Source organism: Siniperca chuatsi, linkage group LG14 (assembly GCF_020085105.1).
Source record: "Siniperca chuatsi isolate FFG_IHB_CAS linkage group LG14, ASM2008510v1, whole genome shotgun sequence".
NCBI lineage: Eukaryota > Metazoa > Chordata > Actinopteri > Centrarchiformes > Sinipercidae > Siniperca > Siniperca chuatsi.
The window spans coordinates 9,288,936-9,307,693 of record NC_058055.1 but is presented as its reverse complement, the minus strand read 5'-3'; the positions used below and the strand labels follow the sequence as shown (position 1 = coordinate 9,307,693).

At 39.5% G+C, this 18,758-nt stretch overlaps 1 protein-coding gene across 18 annotated transcripts in view; it reads left to right on the top strand.

The window, feature by feature from the left end:
• LOC122888075 (unconventional myosin-XVIIIa-like) overlaps positions 1-18,758 on the top strand; it is a 63,922-nt gene that overhangs the window by 2,665 nt on the left and 42,499 nt on the right. For 4 of the 18 annotated variants that reach the window (XM_044222029.1, XM_044222026.1, XM_044222015.1 and 1 more), the window contains exons 1-16: positions 6,155-6,306; positions 6,960-7,207; positions 7,368-7,391; positions 8,212-9,000; positions 10,973-11,062; positions 11,272-11,343; positions 12,181-12,207; positions 13,228-13,287; positions 14,150-14,240; positions 14,644-14,750; positions 14,838-15,014; positions 15,181-15,391; positions 15,507-15,649; positions 15,868-15,968; positions 16,145-16,202; positions 16,472-16,616. In XM_044222029.1, the coding sequence (XP_044077964.1) occupies positions 7,169-7,207; positions 7,368-7,391; positions 8,212-9,000; positions 10,973-11,062; positions 11,272-11,343; positions 12,181-12,207; positions 13,228-13,287; positions 14,150-14,240; positions 14,644-14,750; positions 14,838-15,014; positions 15,181-15,391; positions 15,507-15,649; positions 15,868-15,968; positions 16,145-16,202; positions 16,472-16,616 (2,134 nt within the window). In that variant the 5' untranslated portion in view covers positions 6,155-6,306; positions 6,960-7,168. Of the gene's footprint in view, positions 1-6,154; positions 6,307-6,959; positions 7,208-7,367; positions 7,392-8,211; positions 9,001-10,972; positions 11,063-11,271; positions 11,344-12,180; positions 12,208-12,419; positions 13,288-14,149; positions 14,241-14,643; positions 14,751-14,837; positions 15,015-15,180; positions 15,392-15,506; positions 15,650-15,867; positions 15,969-16,144; positions 16,203-16,471; positions 16,617-18,758 lie in introns of those variants that run through there. The other 14 variants (XM_044222018.1, XM_044222017.1, XM_044222022.1 and 11 more) reach the window with 12 other exon arrangements.

Below are 18,758 nucleotides of genomic sequence, written 5' to 3'. Positions count from 1 at the left end.
TAAGATTACTGTATATGCCAGCATGTTTTCTCATTTTAGTATTTCATTCTCCTAAATATGTGGTTTTGCACCCATATATAGTGGATTTAGATTAAAGATGTCTGGATTATGGGTGGAACTGTAATGGCACTGGTAATGTGCTTTTGTGCTTCTGTGTATGGGTGTGTGTGTGTGTGTGTGTGTGTGTGTTTTTGAAAGAGAGAATGTGTTTTGGTGTATATATAATCCCCCCTCCCTCCCCCCAGTCCTTTGACACCAAACAATAGGACGCTGAAGGAAACAACGGCCCAAACGCCACCACAGACCATGGCCATATGGTCTTTAAGACATGGCTGGCAGCCCATTCAGTTCTTTTTGCTCGGATAATCGTGTGTAACAAGTAGAGGAGCATCAAGTTAAACTCTTCATTAGCCGACACAACAAACATGAATTTGAACATTCTTAAGTATTTGGTTTTGTGGTAGTAGAGTTTAGACAGTGGGTGAGATAAACTTTGATTCAGGTTAAGGCTGGGCAGTGTACTGTTGTCATGTTTTCACAGTCCTTTTGCATTTTTATAAAAATGCCTCCAATGTGTAGATTTAGGTTTTATTCTGTAATCATAAAATTAGAACAAAATAAAATAGACAGTTTTGATTAAAAGCCCCCACATATTACTTAAACTATAAGGATAGACTTACATAAATAGAACGTCACACTCAAAATAAAATATCACGATATGGTATTTTTTCTTACTGAACAGCCCCATGTTAATTACATTATAGTGTGTGTATTCATTCGGATACATCAAATAGAATAAATATGTAGACTATGAGAGAGATGTTTCAGTTAGTAAAATAAATTCCTTTTGACAGCACCACATTAAGCCAGTTGTCAGATAGAGATTTATTCGGAATCACGCCATACAAGAATGGTGAAATAATAATAGACTGACTGACTTACTAACTCACTAATATAAGTGTTTGAGTAATGAAGAAGATTGTCTCCATTTTTTCAGACCACATCAAGGTTGAGACCTGGGTCAGATTTGCTCAGCTTGGTGTGAAAGTTCAGTGCCTAACCCATATTGTGGGGCCGTACTTGGCTTGTTGCACAGGCATTTTAATAAGATGTAAAATGTGCCCTGTACAAGGCTGGTGTGTAGAAACTTGAGACATTACAGCAGTGACAACAGAGACGCTAACAATACCACTGTTACCAGTGCCATTTTGTGAGGCTCTCTTGTTTTAAGAACCAAATGCGTCTTATGTGGGCTACTATGGTTACCAGGAAATCACACATGTGCTTCTGATGACACTAGGTACCCACCCATAGAGAAGTAACAATTAAGGAGGCCTGCTTTTTTAATTTTTTTTTTTTTACATGTATTGACCCATGTTATGAGTGTGGGAAAGGGCCAGTTATTGATCAAGTATTAAGTTAAACAGAAATGGTGTATCACAATTGGTGTGAAGTGCATATAAAACAGCAGGTGTGAACTTGATATGTGCTTATCTGTGTGTCATATTGTCTCACACTGTCTCTACCTCCATCCAATACTTTTACCCATGTAACCATGATTTTGAATTACATGGGACTGTGGGAATGAATGTGTACGTTGCCAGAGACACAATTCATTTGCTTTGCTTTGTCCTACATTCAACTGATCTTGATGATCATCATAAGACAGGCCATTTTAAAAAGCAGAAAATGTGCATGTGAGCGTGACCTAGAACCAACAGCACTATTTATAGGTGGTTATAATAAGATCTGGATCTAGAGCTCCGCAACACAGTTAGAACCATATGTGATGCATGAGCATATTTTGCATGTTGGCTGAATTTATTTAAAGGTTAGTAAAATAGTTTGACATTTTGGGAAATATGCTTATTCGCTTTCTTGCTGATATCTCTCCGCTAAAAGTGAAGCCACAGCAAGGAGACTGTTAGCTTAGCTTAGCATGAACACTGGGAGCAGGAGGAAACAGCTAGCCTGGCTCTGTCCTACCATCGCCTCTAAAATTCACTGATTAACACATTGTATCTCTGTGTTGTAGTATCTATATCTAGTTGTGGTTTTACAGGGGGTTATGGACTATTCGCAGGTGTGCAGGAGGCTTGGTGGCAAGGCTTGATTGGTAGTTGGTTGCAGGTGTGTAGGAGAGGGAGCGAAGGCCACGCCTAGACCAGATCACACACACTCAACAACGATACAGACAGAAACCAACAGGGGACAAACAGGAAACACAAGGTGGACCATGACAAACTGCCCCTACATTTATTCTAGGCCTAAATTAAATTATTTCATGGCTAGGCCAAGTATGCACAGCTGAGCACATTAACCTTTTGTCCATTGGGTGGCAGCCACTGTCCACACATGAGGCCAGAACAACTATTCTTCTGTTTTGTCCCTTCTGTTTTATTTCCCAGGCTTTCAGTGTCTTCCCTGATTTACTGTAGGCTCTTCATCACAGACACTGGGTTTTAGACCACTCACTCAGATCAGTGGACATCTCATTGCTGAGATGACACCACTGGATGTAAAATAAGTTCAAACAAAATAACTGTTGTTTGAAAAGTAAAAACCAGGATTTGAAACTTTCAAACAAGGATGTGAATGTCTTTAATGATCATATTCATAGTTATGCAACGTTACAAACATTTGACCTCAGACTTTCTGAATATGCACTTCAGAGATTCATATCTGCTCTACTTTTTGGCTTTCTGGATCGGTTTTAAAGGTCCAGTGTACAACATTCAGGAGGAGCTATTGGCAGAAATGGAATATAATATTCATAGGTATGTTTTCATTAGTGTATAATCACCTGAAAATGAGAATCGTTGTGTTTTTGTTACGTTGGAAAAAGCCGTTATTATCTAGAGAGGGAGTGGGTCCTCTTCTACGGAGTACGCCATGTTGAACCACCATGTTTCTAGAGTAGCCCAGAACGGACAAACCAAACACTGGCTCTAGATAGGGCCTTTCACGTTTTCTGCAAGTTTCAAAGACACCGTAGTTTCTCCTACGTGCTTGGAAGGTGAGTGGTATTCAGTTGGTTTCAATCTGCAACTTCACCACTAGATGCCACAAGATCCTACACACTGGTCCTTTAACAGGAGAAAGATTGAAGAATTAAAAAAAAGCTCAAAACAACCAAAACCAGTCTGGGTGGGAACTAAAGGAGGATGGACTAAACTTATGTGTCTGAACAAGGTGCAAAATGAGTGCTCATACCATACATCTGTTCAGTTTGTATGTAGTGTGTAAGTGGGGCTGTGATACCCTGTGTCTGCTTATTGTTGTCTCACAGACATTCTAAAGGGAGGGGCACTGTTAGACAATTTTCAATTTTCCAGCTGGTTGAGGTAAATCAATTGGTCAGAGGCATTATGAAACCAAGTTGTGATGCCATTTTTGGAGGTGACTCTCAACAAGTCAGTGGTGCCAAATTGTGAACTGGTTAGTGTCTTCATAAATACCACATGCCACTTTGCTATACACCTGAGTCTATTTGGCAGAGCTGACTTGACATTTATTTGATACTTTTTACTCCCATATTTAATAATGAGCAAATGATATCTATATTTCTACAATGACTTTATATCTTGATTTACTTTTGAAGTAAGTGCCTGTTTTGGCTGAATGTTGTCATTTTGTAATTTGTGAATAGTCAGTCAAGCTGGCAGCACCACTTTTTTATTTTAAAAACATTGTTTAAATATGGCAGAATAACAGCAAACAGGAAAAAGCAGATCCAGGTGATATTTCAATAATATCCCAGATCAAACCTCGCAGGAGCTAATTTGACCTATTTACATTTAATCATTTGAATGCCAGAGTGGACCATGGCTGACCTGATATTGCCAAATGTTTCATCTAATGTCTCTGCATCACTTATCTCTCATCCCATACATTTCCTGTCATTCTGCAGTCCAGACACAGTTTTGTCATTAGTAAATTAGCAAATGGTATAATCTCCTCCCCAAGCTGCCCATTTAAATCACATCCTCCTCCTTTCCAGTGGGGTGATGCTACAGTAGCAGAGAGTATTAACACAGGCGTGGATTAGAAAGAAGCGGGGCTTCCAAAGATAAAGCTGTTTGATTCATGATAGAGGCTATACTTAAGATGTCATTTCTCCTTCCCTCCGTTCTTTACATGCATTTAATATTTCATATTGTAATACTTTTTTGCCTGGCACATACAGTGACACAAGTTTCAGACATTGACCTCTCATTTAATTTTTGTCAGCTGAAATGAGTAACTTTAACTATTTTGACTGCAGTTTGACATATTAAGGCAGACATACTTAACATTCTTGGGTGTGTGACTGATACTATGTCTATCAGCCGATGGGACATACACACTATTTTAATTGAGCACCATTATTTGTTTTATGATGCTATTATTAGTGTTAGATACAATATGCATTCCTGTTTTATTGGGATTATGAATGTGTGCTGTTACAACTGTGTTCAGTGTTAGTATCAATTGGTTGTTGGCTTTCTCATCCAAGCATCCAACATCATTCCTGGTGTCTGTGTGTGTGCTATTTTTTTGATTTGGAAATTGTCTTTGTGTGTCACATGAGGCCATTTCTATTTTCTGCTCCCCCCTCAATACAGGAACCACAGGTGAGATCATACATGAGTTTAAATTTCTTCCATCAACAAATGTAATCTTTTATTTCAGGGACTACAACCCAGATTATGAAGAAATAGAAGATATTGTTGTAGACAAACCAAGAATCTATGTTGTACTTGTATATAACATGTATGTCATATTCACAATATATATTAGAAGAATGTGGTATTAAATAACTCCAGTAAACACTACACAACAATTTGCATCATGATTTGAACAGATTTCATAGTACTGAAAGATTTAACTGGGATAGAATCTGCAGTGTTTATGGTGTATAGAGTCCTTAATCTGGTCTGTGTAGACAAACAGCCAACACGATGGTGTGTCCCAGTAACTGACTCTGGGGATTAGCAAACTGTGCTAGATAGACCAGCTAGGCTGTGTGTTTGGCTGCTGCTGAGTGCTAAGATGTGAACCTCTGATTTTACCATGAGGAAGAAACACCTTATAGCAGAAGTTTTTTGCAGGAAGGCTCTAAGGAAGGAAAATAAGTTCTGGTCATGGATGCTTTTGCTTATGATGATTTTGGATGAATTAATTCAACAAACACCAAATTGCTATCACTACTAAGCACTGGTTATTTGATAAATGAAACTGTCAATGAGTTTATGAAGAGCAAAAGAGCGTGCCAAGATTGGATTAGCTCATCCCTGCCCAGCCAAGCCTGTTGCTACATTTCTGTGTTTTCCTTGTGTGGCTACACTCCATGGCTCCAGTGAGCTGAATGCCTACCTTCAGGCAACTCACATGTGTTTTTACCCAACTGGTTTTACAGCAATGCAGTATTGACAGAGCTTTCACTTCAAGCCATGTCTTGAAACATTTAGTTTGGATTGGGAGAGTAGTGTAGTTATAAATCAGACATACTGGTCTGTGTTTCATTTTAAAATATTTACAATGTTCAGTACTTTAGTACAGACAAACATGAAATGAGTGTTGTTATTGGTCGTATACCTGGGTTTGGGACCTGCACCCGTGGCTTGGTGTTACATTCGTATTAAGGTTTGTCACCAAACAATACAACATGTCAAATTTAGGTCAGTAGTGTTCTTAAGCTGAACCCTCTGTGAAATAGGGAAATTAAAACATTAGTTTATAGCTCCCTCTTGTGGTGTTAAAGGCATGGTGAGAAACATGCCCTCCATAAATACATGTTGTGGCCTTAGATAATAGGTCTGTATTTAGGTTCTTTGCATGTTTATCTGTCTCAATGTGTGCATTACTGTAGCTGCACAGAGAGAACATTTTTGTTATCACAGACTCACCTTACAGTGAATGAACAGGTTTCTTGTTTGATAGGCAGATAAATAGTGTGTGCATATAAAATTTAGTATATCACCTGATGAAGGAGACCACCTCACTGATTCCCTGTCAGCGGGGGAAGAGAGTGGCAGGGAAAAGTGGCTGTGTCAATTGATGTGGTTCTGCAAATTCTATTTATAGCCCCTCTGTATTTCAGCAGCTGTCCCTCATCTATGTCCCTGCCCAGCTCCTCTCACATTACCCCCCTCCACTCCTCAGACCACAGCTTTACTGTGCTGTGCTGACTGTGACCCCACCCTCGAGTTTGCCCTCCCACTCACTCAGGACTAGTGAGTGTGTGCTCTTTGCAAACCCAGGTCTTACCCTGTCTTGGCCAGTGACAGAACGAAGATTGGAGGGTTAACCAGGCCTAGAGAAAAGGTAATGGGCTCGGGCCTTTGGTGGACTGTGTGTGTGTGTGTGTGGCGAGCGGCGTGATCTGCTCAGGGTGTACATGCTCTGCTTAGCAGTTCCATTTGGGCTCTGATGGCATCTCAGAATGGCCTCCTTTGCTGCTGAAACTATTTATAGGAGTGGACTCTGATGAAAGCAGGGCCAGAGATGGTGAAACATGTTGCTGCGCAGTTAATGAAAAGTTGTGATAGGCATTCAACAAATTTGAGCAAGTTGCATGTTTGCCTGGTCATTAACTGTAGTGATGTGTAAGTGTGAAAATATGTATGTTTGTTTGATTCCTATGTCAATCGACCATTAATATGGCTTTAATGTTTTTGCAATAGTGTACTATTGATTTTGTGTCATCACTACAAATGAAACAAATGACCAACATTGTATGTAATCGTTTTAGTGTGCTGACTCGGGTAAAGAGTAGTTCTTCATACATAGTTATAGTGATTGATTGAGAATAAGGCTCACATATAATAAATAACACCACTGCCGATAATTCTGAGTACAGACTTTGTCTTGTTTGCAGGAGGTCTTGTTAGATCTTCATGTTCATGTTTCCCACTTGCCTCTTGTAGTGTGAAGAAAGCAAACCATTTCATTATATTGTTCATGTGTTCTGTCCTCAGTGCTGCATGGTCCCACCTGTTGTGACCTGTTGTTTGCAGAAAACAAGTTCACAGACTTCCACCGCTCACCCCTAAATTCCCATTCTTCATCGCTCCGCACAGTACATCCTCCTCTCCTCTGCGGTCTCTTTTTTTTTTCTTCCTCTCATCATTCCATACACTTATTCTCCACGTCTCCCAGCTTGTTCCATGACTTCTGGCCTATCACCATGGCGTACAAATCACGCTTTTCATTCTGGGAGCAAAAGGGAAGTCTCGTTTTTCTGTGTTTTTTGCCTTTCAGTTCATATGTTCATATCCGCATGCTGTTGCTTGTTGAATTTGTGGAATGTTCCTTTGTGTTGATAGAGAAAAGCTTTAGTCTGAATGTGTGGTTTGATCTTTTTTGTGTTGCTTCCTCTTGTGTAGGTTAAAGTTGAGAACAAGCCAGATGTAAGTGTTTTGTCACCTGCATGCTTTTGGATACTAGTTCACATGATGCAAACCGTTTTGGGTGCTGTGGTACAAGTTAACAGAAAAAAATGTAGCTACTAATCATAATCACGACCTTCTCCAAGCTAAAGTCAATTTACGTTACTGTTGTCCTGGGAACTTAGCTTGCAATGTGTTGAATTTTGGAATAGTCGATGAGGCTTGAGGTGATGTTCATTATTCTCAGGGCAACTACTGTTTCAAGAATATGACTATAGCATGGGTTTAATAAGGGACATTTTCGAACAATTTAGTCTCTTCCCATTGTCTGAAACACAGTGTCCCCTTGTCTTTATTTGCCAATTTAATGATGATAAAGGGATTTTGACCTCTGTGGAACTACATTCACCTACCTCATTTTTACAGTTATTCTTTACAATCTCAAAGGTGCCGTGTGGAGTTTTCTTGTAAACAAACAAAAGTTATGTTTACACTTAGTGTTTCTCACCTGAATGCATTGTGTGCACCCTTGAGGTCTGCCAAATATGTTGAGTACATTTCTAACAGTTTGCCAATAAGCTCCAAAGTTAGAATTGAATGAAAATGTTGAATCAAATGGCCTGATTGCATACACTAACTTGAGTGGTTGTATACACTAGCTTGAGTAAGCGTTTTAAGATACACACATGGAAATACACTAGCTGATATAAATCCATTTATGAATAATCCTATATACAGGGTTTCTGAGCCCAGAACCTGCTGTTGAAATATTTGACAGTTTATCTGTGTCAACCATGGAAATAATCTGCACTATTGTCTGCCTTGCTCTGTTTGTATCCAGTTGGATGTAGATAGTAGTCAGCCTCAGGCAGTCACTAAACCTGGGCTAGACACAGGAAGTGGTCCACAGTCAACTGCATCAACAACAGCTGAAGAGTCCAATAGTAACGTTGCTATGGGTGGTCCAGACACTCCGAGGGAGGAGCAGAGTTCTAGCGGTAAAAAGGTGGTGAGGGTTGTGAGAAGAGTTGTTAGACGTGTGGTTCCTGCTAGGCCAGAAGAGCAGAACCAGCCCGCTGTTTCTGAGTCTGCTAAGGCTGCCTCTGCTGCAGACTCTGTGCTCAAAACCACCAAAGCTGCTGGGGAGGACAAGGATGATATCTCCACGGGCCTAACCAGCCTAATGGGAAGAGGCAGAACCAAGGAACACCGGCCTCGCACCCGCACCCAAGACCGCAAAGAGGACATGAAAGAAGAGGTGAAGCAGGAGGAGGACAAAGGAAAAGTGGAGGAAGAGGAGGAAAAACCTACCGGGGAAAAAACCCAGGAGGCCACATCCACATCTGTGCCCACTACTACAGCACCAAACCCTGCACCACCAAAGTCTAACCCCCTCGCTCCCAAACCCGACCCTTTGGCCCCACCTGCTGGTTTCATCCCTGTCCCCAAACAGAATCTGTTGACTCCTCCACCTGGTTTCATCCCTGCCAGAAAATCCAGTCCAGTGCCCCCAAAACAGAATCCCCTGGCAAGACCTCCAGGATTCATCCCTATCCCAAAGACAGACCCCCTGGCTCCTCCTGCAGGGTTCATCCCAAAGCCTCGTCCAGTTGCTGTAAAGAAACCGGAGGTATTGAGTGAAAAAAGTGCATGTTTGCTACTCAACCTCAGAGCATGCCGTGTGATAATAACAAAGACATTACTATTCATACACATACAACCTCCTCACAATGGTTACCCTACAAGACATCTTCAACTTGAGCAGATTTGCTTCTGGTTATGGATCATCATTTCTTTTGGCTGACATTATAATAAGGCTACATCTCATCTTTGTGATAAACAAAATTACTCTTCTAAAAAAAAGTACAAGTTGATCTTGATATCTGACAAAAACGTGACTTGATAAAATGAAGCCACCCTGAATAAGAGAAGGGAAGCAGGGTGCATGTACCAGCTCATGATAAGACTTCATAAGTGGGTATTAGGGTGTACTCATGGCCTGCACTCTGGTAGTTTGGTCAGTTGGAGTTGTCTATGAGCACCGAGCTGTGACTCATTACTGTCACTTTCTGCAGGCGGAGCATTGAAGTTGTGCTCTGTCTGCTGTAGACCACCGAGGCAGGGGCTTTAAGGATCTTTTCGGATGCTTTTTAAAGAAACAGGAATTACAATAAGAATTCGAATAATATTCTAATAGAGTAAAGTAATCTGTAGTTCTTGTCAATTAAACAGCCCTTTCCAGAAACAGTTGACCAGAAAACCAAGATCCCAGTTGTCCATGTATCACCATGTGTAGCTTGGAGCTGTTGCTTGGATAATTAAATTCAGCTTCAGCTAAACTTTAAAAATTGATGTTTGGATTGAAAAGGAATGTTGTTTTGTAGCTGTCCTTTCAGTTTCAAACGCATATACTTTCATAGTCCCTGTTTCAATTTGTGCCTCAGACAAGGTTATGTTTTTGTCCTGTTATTTAGTGGCTTTGGCATTTTGTCTGTCAGCAGGCTGTCTGAAATTTTATCAACAGATGTCCATGAAATCTGCTGAACAGCTGGGTATTTGGCCACGGAGTGAGGGATTTGATTTTGGACATATGCACCTGGTATCTTTGCTGAGGGATATTGTGTTTTAAACTGCTCTAGGGAGAGATTTAGGTTTCAAATATTAAGGGCAAAAGCAAGATGTCAGCTGAACTTAGAAATGTACATTATGTGTGACTAACATTCTTGGAGGTTTGTGCTGTCTAGTGATTTTTCTGCTCTCACTGGAGGTACATATTGACATGACAAAAAGCGTATTTCTGTTGTTGACAATGGCATACATCAGCAATTACCATTAGATACAACTAAACTATCCTAATTTGTTTTCACCTTTAGGCTTTGTATGGAAGTTTATTGAATTCTAATGTTTAGCATATTAATGTACATTACATAGAAAAAATTAAATTAAAACTAGCATTGTAATGGCTTACTTAGCCTTACAGTCATCCAAAAACAAAAATGAATCAGAAGTAATGATTTTGTCATGATTAGAAAAGTTTTTAGCAGCACAATCACAATAACTTAGATGGAAACAGCAGTAGATATGGGACAAAACCAGAATTATTGATCCTAGTGCCACAGTGCTGCATAAAATTACAGAGCAAAGTCATAAAATGTGATGATTTAATTTCAGGAGCTACTCCCAGATTCCTTGGATGTTGGTGCAGTTGTCTGAGAATTCAGCTGAAACAATGCTAAATTGTCTAATTACTATGAAGAAATTTGCAACAGATTGTTGCTAAAGTAACCACTGACAAACAAAAGCCTTGAACCATTATTCTTTTGCTGCTGCACTTAATGATCCAATTTCCTTTAATAGTCATTTGCTCTTACTCATTTCCTGATTGAATTAACTGGAAAATTAAATTAGAAGGAACAAACACCCCTTGAAGTTGTTTGTAGTTCTGGATGTGTTAAATTGAATCCAAAGTTAAAAGAAAATACACCAAACTAAAACATAAATGTCATCCTCATCGTCATCTTCCCATGTTATTTCCATCTCTGTGTGTGCGTATTTGTCTGTCACACTGTGTGTTTGTGAACATTTGCATATATTGTGTAAAGGTAAAGGAGACATCTTGTCCCTCCGTGGCCCCCAATGGCAAGCCGTCCCCTGTTACACTGCCCCAAGCTCAGTCTGCACCGAATAAACAGGTGTGTGTTCATCTTACTGCAAAGGTACACGTAACAGTGTGTGTTTCTCACATTCAAAAGCACTAGATACTTGTTACATGGCATGCTTCTATGTGCCCACTCAGTTTACAGTTTGTCTAAAGTGGTCAATCATAGCAATTACCTCTGGATCATTGATTTTACTTTCTGGCTACCCAATTGCAATTGCTGGTCCTGCTATCCAACTTTAGGTCCCAGAGCTGATTCCGACTGAGGAAGATTACAAGCGTGTGAGGAGGATCTTCACCGTCGATGGCAATAATGTAACTTCTCTCTCACACAATTTGTTTGGTTTGCACCTCCCATGCTTTACTAAGGCTTAGCCTGTGACCAGCCTGAGTCAACTGCTAGCTTCCCCAGATAGAGGAAAATGTGTTCAAAAATTACCCAGGTCCATGCCAGGCTATCTGGAGCTGTCCCAAGGTTCCAATTACAGTGGTCCTCTGCGTTGTTGGCCACTTGGTGTGAAATCTGAAACTTTGAGACCAAAGGGATATTTTCTATGACAAGTTATGGAGGTTACTTCAGAGTTAGTTCAGGAGAAAATAAAGTTTTTTTTGGCAATATGAGCTGGACTTGTGTAAACATATCTTGTGTTCCCTAAATGTTTATGTTTATAATATATCGGAGAAAAAAACATTCTATGGATACTTTGATAAAACTGATCATGATCTCCAATTCTGGATCCATAAATGCTATCTTAAATTGTTTGCGATGTGATTGATTGGTAACACACTTTTGAGTCCTTGTACTCTTGTACTGACTTGTACACCTCTGAAAATGAATTTAACAGCTTTAGTGTTAACTGTGTCTCTCTTTCTCATTGCCTTCTCATTCATTCTGTAGTAGTAATTACTTTGTTATCAGGTCCAGAGGAGCACCTTTGTACTGTATGACGATGTACTTTGTCCATTGTGGTGATTTTGGCAATGCTTGATTATAGTGTCTGGTTATTTCTTCTCTCAAAGTCTAGAGCACTGAAAGGCACTTATTTTATTCATTCTCTTTGCTCTGAATGTGTCCCATGTCTCTGCTTTTGCTTCTCTATGGGTCATTGAATCCTGACTTGCTGCTGTGCTCTTTGCTGTTTGCATGGCCAGTGTGCCAGAGCCCACAAATCCTCTCAGGTACAGCCTGCTCGACAGTGGGCTCACCGCACTCCCTCGCCTGTAGAGCGCTGGAGTCTAAGCTTGTTCTCCTCTACTGACCCTTCACTGTCCTACTTTGTCTGTGCCTGCCCGCTTGTCTTTGTCCCCACACTGCTCTCTGCAGTTCATTCTGGGTTAATGGGCCTGGAATGCAGTAATGTGGCATAAAAAAAAGTGGTTACCAAAGTTTGGTCAGGAATTCTTGACCAGGTTTTCGAGGTCTCAACAAGATTAATAATAGCTTAATTTTGCATTCAGTTTACAATGAACACAATGTGCAGCTGTGTATTGGTCTTGCTGCTTTTGCTCTTTGCACCCACATGTAGATACTGAGGTTATACTGTAGTCATATGCAATAGCAAACAGTTTCTCAAAAACCTTGCTCTTAAAAAATTATTATCTAATAGGTGTCTGTGACTTAAAAAATTCCAGGAATCCCTGAATTTCCTTGCAGTGTTATAGTATATATCTATATCATTATATTATATATTTGTGTTTTTGCAGTACTGTACTGTCTCTATAGCTAAGTTAATTAGAATTGACTATTACATTGTTTTACAACTGGCTGCATGGTGCCCTGCATTAATACCTTACTATGTACAACTGATCTTGTTAACTGTGACTGTTAATATGACAGAACATTCATTTTGTGCACAAGTCCCAACAGACCCATGCACTGTACTTCAATGCACCTTGTAATCCCTACTCATTAATGCATTAATATTGTAATTTTTTATGGTGAATTACTTGAATGACTCACTTATTCTGCTACCGTTGCTTGACTTACTATTGCATTGTTGAACTGCTGCAGTGTTTTGTATTGTGTTTTTTTTTACTCATAATAATTTGTGACCTATTAGTAAATTTTTTCACCATGCCATATTTTGCATTGTTTCAATTTGTGCGTTTGGAAATTGCGATCGAATGTAATGTTTAGTTGTTGAATTCAATCACTAAAAATACAGCTGACTTTTTGTTCCTTCCCTTTGTTCCCTCCAGTTTAAGCCTGTTGAGGACCCTGTGGCCATCCTTCAGGCAGCACACTCAGCTGCAGCTAAGGTTTGACCATGGCTACAACTGATTGTAGTTCTGGTTGCATCCCCCCGTGTTTCAGAGAGATGTGTGTTTTGTTGTTGTTTGTGTGTGATGAACTAGTAAAGGGGTGTGGCAGAATGACTCAGTAGTTAGTGAGGCAATCCTACCGCCCAGGTTTCATCTTCCCTATATCCCTTGCTGAGTATCACTGCGCACTTTGCAGTTCATTATCTGCTGTCCCCACATCTTAATCCAAGGGAGAAAAGACAAACAATATGCAGTTTTGGTGCAACTATCCGATGTTCATTATGTTAGCTGAGTTGCTAGTTGATTGCATGTCTGAGTATAGTGTATCTTAAGTGTTTCCATGCATGACTCACTCAAAACACTTGACTTGATTTGGCTGTTCCTATTTGTTGTGTTTGAAATTATTTTGGTGTTTTCTTTGTGCAGTCCCCCTAAACTCATGTATTTTTGTCTATTTGATGTACTTGATTGTGATGAAACACCCCTGTCTCACCTTCTGTCTGTGACGTCTTTTTAGTGAACACATTAAATGCACTCTCAATGAGCTCAATGCACACTCTGTGAGCTCTGAAAGGTGCTTTAAAAGGGGAGTAGTTCGTCTGTGGAGGGGTGAAATATGAAAACAAACCAGCTCACACATACTCTACAGCCCTCTGCCAAGTGAATTCAGTTCCCCCTTATCTGTCTCATATGAATGTGAGCTGCATGTTAATCTGTGTTTGTGAAAGTGTCCACTATGCAGTTATCTGATTTAATCATTAATCATATCAATATCAATATTTGATTGCTTCATTTTGTAATGTTCAATTATTGATTATAGTTTTAAGTTTTTCTCATCCTGATTGTTAACCTGTTTTAGCAGGGAAAGACTGAGGAGCAGATAACGACAGAGAGAGCCTGGTATAACACAGAAAAAGTATGGCTTGTCCACAAGGATGGATTTTCCTTGGGTTAGTAAAAACTTCAGTATTTATCTGTTTATTTGTAAATTCTGTATACTAGTATTTTAAAGCAAATTCTTAACTTACTATCCTGTTAGTGCTGGTGTGTCTGTTTCTGGGTGTCATTTGATTGTTGAACTATATAGGTTTTTGAAGCTTAGAAAATGCTTTAGATATTGATGTTGATTGATGTTAAAAGAGGGCTCCTGATTAGACTACTCCATTTTACCTCAGGCTGTATATAATTAGACTAAGCATGTTTTCCACATTGAATGCTTGTTTAGTTTTAATGAAGCTTAGACATTATTAAAAGAGATACAACTGCCAGACATGTAAGATAAGATGAAGCTTTTGCACTCAGGTCGAGATCATATGTCGTGATAAATTAACTCCACACTTTGTGGTGATGCAGCAACCCTCCTGAAGACAGAGGCAGGCAGTGTGCCAGAGGGGAAGGTGAAAATCCGCCTGGAGAGTGATGGATCTTTATTGGATGTGGAAGAAGATGATGTAGAGAAGGTATTTAATCATCAAATCAACTCTGAACCACATCAATTACGGATGACACTGGGTGAGTATGTGACCTCTTCTGACTTTGAACTCTAGGCAAACCCTCCGATGTTTGACCGAGTGGAGGACCTGGCCTCTCTGCAGTATTTGAATGAGTCGAGCGTGATGCACACCCTGCGGCAGCGGTATGGCAGTAACCTGGTGCACACCCACACTGGGCCCAACATGGTGGTCATTAACCCCATTAGCGCCCCCTCGATGTACTCTGAGAAGGTAGGCTGTAGCCTGTGCATATAATGACACATCTCTTATGGAATAGCAGAATATGAGATGTGTAATCAGAATTAAATAATCTTACAAATATAGTAAGTGATATGTAAAACATCTTCTCTGTGATTTTGTCCTCTTCTTCTTGACTGTGTCTTTGTTTTCTTTCCAGGTGATGCAAATGTTCAAGGGCTGCAGAAGGGAGGACACTGCCCCTCACATTTACAGCATGGCCCAGGCTGCCTATAGGAACCTCCTGACCACTCGCCAGGATCAGTCCATTGTCTTGCTGGGCAAGAGTGGTAGTGGCAAAACCACCAACTGTCAACACATCATCCAATACCTGCTCACCATTGCTGGCAGCACCAACAAAACATTCTCTAGTAGGTTGGAAAGGATCCCATCTCTAAATAAAAAAAAATCAAATTTAGTGCATGTTGTTGCTAATGTATTATTGAGACCCACCCAAATGACTGCATTTTTCTTTATTGTCTGTAGCAGAGAAATGGCAGGCGGTCTACACAGTTTTGGAGGCATTTGGGAATGCCTCTACCTGTATGAATGGGAACGCTAGTCGCTTCTCCCATATTGTTTCCTTGGACTTTGACCAGGCAGGCCTGGTAACCTCAGCCTCTATCCAGGTACAAATAAACACATTTATTTATTTATTCAAGTCACTGGTGCTCAACTTCTGAATTTCCTACTCTTGCATATCTGCTATGATCTCAGACAATATGTCATAAACTAGTATAGATTTTAGCCAAACTCCAGCAGGCTTTGTTATTACACTTACTTGCCGTGCCTATAATAAATGTCATTTTCTATCATGCTAATATCCTGTTCTGCTGTGGCCTTGCAGACCATGCTTCTGGAGAAGATAAGGGTGACAAGAAGACCAGAGGGGGAGTCCACTTTTAATGTCTTTTACTATCTGATGGCTGGAGCAGACAGCTCTCTTAGGTCAGGATTAATACTATTATGCCAATTAAATGCACTATACATCACCATTCTGCACTGGATTGAATACATTGATATGCTGCAATGATATATTTCTGCTTCCCTAACTCTAATTATGTAGGCATTAGTAGACATGAGAAATGTTGATTTCTTCTGTATTTTTCTCATTTATTCATCAGAACTGAGCTGCACCTTAACCACTTTGCTGAAAACAATGCATTTGGAATCCTGCCTCAGGTAAACACTACTTGTTAATTGGAGTTTGACCTGTTTTTGAACAACCACAATTGGAAAAAGTATTACTTTTACCTTTTATAAAGCTGAATGTTTAAGTGCTTTTGTATGAATGCAGCTATATCTGGCTGTCTATATGTCTATATAGTCAGTTTTGCTAACACTGTTTTAACTTATAATTTGACAAGTCGCTCAACCTCTTAGGAGAGGAATTTCTTTATCGTTAATAGTTCAAAAACTAATTTTATTTGAATATATGTGCTATCTGCCAGACTGAGGATAAGCAGCGGACCTCCCAGCAGTTTTCTAAGCTACAAGCAGCCATGAAGGTTCTGGGGATCAGTGGTGATGAGCAGAGGGCCTTCTGGCTCATCCTCGCGGCCATCTACCATCTAGGGGCTGCAGGAGCTACTAAGGGTAAGATTGCTCACCAAATGGCTTTCCATTCTATAGCAGCATCACTTATTTGTATGGCTAATGTTAATCATTATATAAGACTTACCAGTTTCAAACCTGCAAAGGATCATCCTTGATTTGTACAAACTACAGTATGAGATGAAAAAGTTAAAATGGCCAAAAATAACCCTTTTTAGCCAGAATCATTTTACTAACACTTTATGTAATCTCAAAAATGTCAAGCCTCCATTATCTCACTGTAGGTAACATCTTCAGTGTGATGCAAGACAGCTGTAATCCAGATAACTGCATTTGCACTTTAAAAGATGTTGCACAGTGCACAGGTAGTTACCCTGCTCTACTACACTGATCTACAGCTCCAAAATGAAAGTTTAGACAGGAAAAAATTGGGTGATTGTAGCAGTACCCAGGGCATTTTAAGGGTCATTACAGAACAGAACTAATAGCACTTCCATATGAAAACTAACTGAAATAATTCCCACAGATTTATCCTGCCGGCTCTGGTCTTCATAGTTTGAGGTGCTGTTAATGCTCACATACAGCAGGTGAAGTGATACATTGTATTTTTTCTATTAGATCTGAACTCTGTCAGGTTTACTTTATTAATCAGTACTGAATGATCCTATTAGATGAACAAAGCACTGTTTGTGCTTCAGCAGCTGAAACCACTGGCAACCAGAGTCTAATTGTTAGGAAACACTGTGACAGGTCAAGGACAGAAAAACAAAAGTCTAATTTCGGCCTTAAGTCTTGACAAACATTTCATCTTGTAATAAGAATGCATCATAGGACTAATGGGAACAGCAGTCATCTTAAATGTGAGGATTTGTCCCTGTCTTTGAAGCTTTTTTATAATAAACCTAACGTAAGAGAGTTTGATTGTTTTTTTTTTTAGAACTGCCTCCAACAGCATTTGACTTTCATTTTAAAATGAGATATCTGCCATTTGAAAAGGCTGAGGCTGTCAAAAAGATTTTTTATTATTGGTGAGGTTACATTTTTTGTAATTTATTATTTATTATTTTATGTATGAAAGGCCCTTGCTTAAAAACAGTTATAGATGGCTATTTAAGGATGGAATTATAGACTTTTCCAAAACAGAGATTTAAAAATCTTTATTCATTTATATCTAATAATGATTGCATGTTTCGAATTCTCTCTATATTATTCATTTGAACTCTCTTTAGTGCACCTCCGATGTGCAAATTTAGCAAATGATACTGTATCTTGCAATGCAAATGTCATTGCAATGCAAATCAATTAACATGATGTCTGACTTTCTCTGTTAAACAGTATATCAGAATAATATACAACATACAAATCACAAGGAATGTGTAGTAGCAGTGACTCTGTATTTTGTGTTTTTGATATGTTTGTTCACTCTTCAATGTCTGTCTGCACAGTAATTGTCACTCACTTATGCAGAATTGCTTGCCAGATTATTTTAAGTTATCCCCCCCAGCTGGCTGACAATCTTTTTGATAGCAGTATCACACCATCCAGGAACAGTTTTGACATTTTCAGCAATGACCCATGTAGAATCTGCTATTGGGAATACAGACACTAATCTGATCTGCAAATTACTGGGTGTCTTTGACTTATGGACATAGGACTGCTGTGCTCTTGTTAAACACAGAGTGGTTCTCATCATGAAACAATGCATGATGGGACAAAAGTTATGACCAAGAGTTGACACATTGATGGCATTTAGATTTTGTCTCCCTGTCTTAGGGGATATTGATACATTTTTATTCATTAAAATACTCTAATCATACTCTAATTAAAAAGGTTTTTGCTGCCAGGACTTTGTATGTGCTTTGACTATCACATATCATATAAAATACTAAAAATTTTAAATACTGTATTGTATGTTCATAGGCAGTGCAGCTTCATGGTGTAACACAAGAGGGCAGCACTGATCTCTAATCTACCAAAATGAATCAAAGGACCACCTGAACTAAACTTGCTTTTCCCTGTGTACTGTGCTGTCAACACATATCTAATAAGCATAGATAGAAAACAGGCTTACCACACTGTGAGTCTGGATATAATATTGTACATATGCAGTTTATTAATCTTTAAGAGTCATACGCCTCTTAATGTTTGATTCAGTAATATTCAGTTATATCGGCAAACCCAATT